This window comes from Rhincodon typus, chromosome 5 (genome assembly GCF_021869965.1).
Source record: "Rhincodon typus isolate 14 chromosome 5, sRhiTyp1.1, whole genome shotgun sequence".
Lineage (NCBI taxonomy): Eukaryota > Metazoa > Chordata > Chondrichthyes > Orectolobiformes > Rhincodontidae > Rhincodon > Rhincodon typus.
The window spans coordinates 8,099,440-8,103,745 of NC_063336.1; the positions used below are offsets into that span (position 1 = coordinate 8,099,440).

The window sequence follows — 4,306 nt, forward strand, 5'->3', positions numbered from 1 at the left end:
GGAAGAGGAGTTGATAGTGTCAGGAGATATTGGAAAAAATGTGTATTGCTTGATGCAGCTGAGGAACTTTCTATTCCCCACCCTGTAAACAAGTAGTTTATTGTGACATTGGGATTCTGTTGCAAACAACTTGAAGTTATCTTGCCCCACACTGCCCATCCTTTCTCCTTTTCACCCATTTCTCGCCAAATCACAGGACTGTTCATGCAAGAGATGCAATGGAGCAAACCTGTCATGTGAAAGTTGGTCGTTATTTTTAAGTGTTTAAATGTTTATATTGTAATGAGTGGGTAAATAAATGTTTCCAGTTTAATGTAGATTATTGTAAAGTTTTGAATCTTTAATAAATTTCCAATTTGAAGTGTAACTTTAGGGGAAATCCATCTAGATAACCCACTTTTGATTATCAAGCGAACCTGGGATGGAGAAACTGAGGTGACTTTTAAAATTTTTAAAAAAAAAAAAGCAAAAAAATGTTCACAGAACTATTATTTTCAAACTTTAACAGGTTTTGTACTTGGTTATGGTTGAATTTTTTTTTTAAGTCTGTATCTTTTGTTAGTATTAGTGTATCTTTTTTTTTCTTTCTCCCTTCCTAGTTTTCAGTGTAAATAGAATCTTCTTCCCCTTGCGCACTCAAAGTTTCTTGGAATTTCGACCAGATAGTTCTATATACTGTTGTAATTAAATCAGAATTAGTGTATGTAGTACTGCCTTTTCAGATATGTTACCTTTTGTATGGTGTATAAAATTGAAAGCAGCTTTAAATATTTATAAATAAAGATAATATATAATTAAAATGAGCCTCTTTCCCATCCATCTGTTTAGTTTCTTTTTTCAATTTCTTGCCTTTTTGTCTTTCCTCTGTCTTTCTCACACTAAAGTCTGACACTTTTTCTACCATGTCTTTCATGTTCACTCTTATACAGTATATCTTTCTGCTTTCTAATGGACTCGACCTCTTGTTTCCTTTTTAATTGTTACAGATCCTTTAATTGCTCTGTACTCTCTCACTCCCCTTCTGTGCACACATCTTCCTTTTTCTCATTCACTTCCTTTCACGTGCACTCTTTCCCTTCCTATTATGCCTTTTTTATTTTGTTGTTCTGGACACACTAGCAAACACAAAATTACTAGTTCACTTCATACTGCAGAAGTGATCTGGTGTGCTGCTGCAGAGTCCCTTTTTTACAAGGTCAAAAAACCACATGACACCAGGTTATAGTCCAACAGGTTTATTTGAAAACGCAAGCTTTCGGAGTGTCTCTCCTTCAGGTGCTCTGAAAGCTTGTGTTTTCAAATAGACCTATTGGACTATAACCTGGTGTCGTGTGGTTTTTGACCTTGTCCACCCTGGTCCAACTCCGGCACCTCCACATCATGGCTACCTTTTGTTACAGTGTTAAAGAGTGACAGAAGATCACTGTAAGTGACTTATTATTTGCATTGCGAGCATTGACCTGTAAGGTGTGTAGTCCTGCAGCAGTCTAGAACCTAATGTGCAGGGGGACAGATGAAGTGTGCACAAGATGGTGTGCAGCAGTCTTAAAGGGACCAGTGCAGTGTAAAAAAAAAAACAAGGCATGCACAGCAAAGAAGACTTGGACAGAACACTGATAGAGTTCCACTTTACGCAAAGGGAAATCAGAAGTGAATTTGACATAATTCCTTTGTTTTTCACAATAACTGTGCAGGATGTGGTCCAACGGAATCCGAATCCACTGCATGTTCACCTGAGCAAGCTGACCACTCATCGTTTGACATGTCACTTGAAAAACAGTACTTCCAATCAAATGGTACTCCCTCTATAGAAGATTGTCAGGTTACTACCATTAGGAGTCAAACCTTCACTGCTCTGGACCCCATGTGTGGTTTTTTAAAATCTTGTTCCTGGCTCCCATCTTTTCCAAGTTGGTTCATGAAAAAAGCCCAAAGAATAATTGTCAAGAAAATGACAAACCGAAGAACAAGACTGCAAATCAAACAATATTTTTTACACTCTCCAAAAACAACATCAAAAACAGAAGTTACTGGAAAAGCTCAGCAGGTCTGGTAGCATCTGTGAAGAAAAAAAATCAGAGTTAACGTTACAGGTCCGCTGACCCTTCCTCAGAACAGAGTTAACTCTTTTGGGTTTTAATAGTTTTTACACTGTCAAGCTTCAAAATTGTAAGGAACAAATTAAATAAGCTGGCAGGCACAGATTCAAACTAGAAACTATGATATAGTAGCCATAAAAACCAAAAGAACTGCAGATGCTGTAAATCAGAAATGAAAACAGAAAATACTGGAAAAGTCCAACAGGTCTAGCAGCATCTGTGAATAGAAATCAGGATTAATGTTTTGGGTCAACTGACCGTTTGTCAAAATTGAGGCCATTACAGAGACATGGCTGCAAATTGGTCAGTTCTCATTGTGGGGGTGGCGGGGTCAGACCTCAGTAGGGACCAGACCCTCCTGATTCTCAAATCTTGTTGATGTCCTAATTCTAGGGGCTGGTAACTTACCCCCTTTTTCAATCCTTTTCATCAACCCACTTGGGGGGAAAAACTCCTCACAATGTCAGAACAGCGATCACCCCCTTGGTAAATCCCAGCTTGAGGTCAGCTCACGTTCTGGAAGAAGAACTTTCGGTTTACCTTAAGCAACCAGGGGCAAAAGGCTTCAGTGACCTGATAATCTCCATTACTTTTATTTTTAACTTGCCATAAGTAGGCCATTCAGCCCACCATTCATTGAGATCATGGCTGATTTGATATTTCACAACTGGATTCCTGCCTTTTCCTCCTAACCCTTGATTCCCTTCTGGATTAAAAATCTTTTTCAGCCTTGAATATACTGAATGACCCACCATCTACAGTCTCTATGATAAAGAATTTCACAAATTCACTTCCCTCTGAGAGAAGAAATTCCTCCTTATCTCTATCTTTAGTGTGTGACCCTTTATTCTGAGATTATGTTCTCTGGTCCTAGGCACTACAACAAGGGAAAACAGCCTTTCCATGTCTATCCTTTCAGGTCCCTTTTTGTCCTTGTTTGTTAGAAATTAATTATATTTGAACAAATAGACATATATATTTCTTATAGGGATAGTCAGGAATAGTGAAGTCTGTAAATATATGCAACACATAGGACAGTCACCCGATGGAGATAAAGGGTAAATAAATTACTGTTTCTAAAAGCTATTGACTTATATACATAGGGATGGACAATAAAGTTGTTTCTACAGTACAGACATTCACCTACTACAACAGGTTGTCAGTAATCTGACACGTTACAGTGCTATTTTCCATTCATTAATGTAACAGAAAGAATCTAATGACATGTAGCAAGTTCTAAGCAGTTGTGAGCTGACTGACAGATCATCAGCATTTACAAGAGATCCCCAGGAGTGTGTTAGTATTTATGGGGGGATCCCTGGGGAGTGTGTCAGTACTTACAAGGAATCCCTTGGAGTACATCAGTATTTACAAGGTGACCCCGTGAGCGTGTCAGTATTTACAAGGGTTTCTTGTGGAGTGTATCAATATTTACTGAAGGTCCTGGGAGTTTCAGTATTTACAGGGAGAAGTGGCATCAGACACAGAATTTATAAGCAAAAGATCAAGCGGTCATAGAACTATTGAACAAATCTAAGACGGCTGTAAAATCTTTAATCAGTTAGAAAGGATTAATATGCAAATTCCAGAATTTCTTTCAAGTCACTGCCCTGAGATAATTAAAGGTTTTATCAGCTCCCTCCGTATACCAGAGATGACATCCCAGGTCAGACAGGCACTTTAGGTGTGAGGCTTTGTTTAGAATCTGGCTGCGTATTAACTTGGAATCAGACTGGTTTTATTTCCAAAGTAGGAATTTATAAAATGTCACACTGACTGTCTACAAATTGTGCACTTTTTCAACAAAATGGAACGTATCTGCAAATGCAAATTCCCCCTACGAGATTGATTTATATGTCTGTGCGTGTGTGTGTGTATGAGAGAGAGAGCCTGTGTGTGTATTTGTATGTGTGTATAGTGTGGTGGGGTCACCTGTAGTGCGACATGAACCCAAGATCATGATTGAGGCCGTCCTCGTGGGTACTGAACTTGACCATCAGCCTCTGCTCGGCGACTCTGTGTTGTTGTGTATCCCAAAGTCTGCCTTGAAGGATGTTTACCTGAAGATCTGAGGCCGAAAGTCCTTGACCGCTGAAGTGTTCCCCCACTGGGAGGGAACATCCCTGTCTGGCGATTGTTGCGCAGTGTTTATTCATCTGTTGTTGTAGCGTCTGCATCATTCGACAACATACCATGCCTTGGGACAT

General features: G+C 39.2%; 1 protein-coding gene across 1 annotated transcript in view; it reads right to left on the reverse strand.

Annotated features, from left to right (window-relative positions):
• Positions 1-4,306, reverse strand: part of LOC109922547 (poly [ADP-ribose] polymerase 1-like) — a 16,241-nt gene extending 11,935 nt beyond the window's left edge. The window contains exon 1 of the mRNA XM_048596654.1: positions 4,292-4,306. Coding sequence (XP_048452611.1) covers positions 4,292-4,306 — 15 coding nt within the window. The remainder of the gene's footprint in view (positions 1-4,291) is intronic.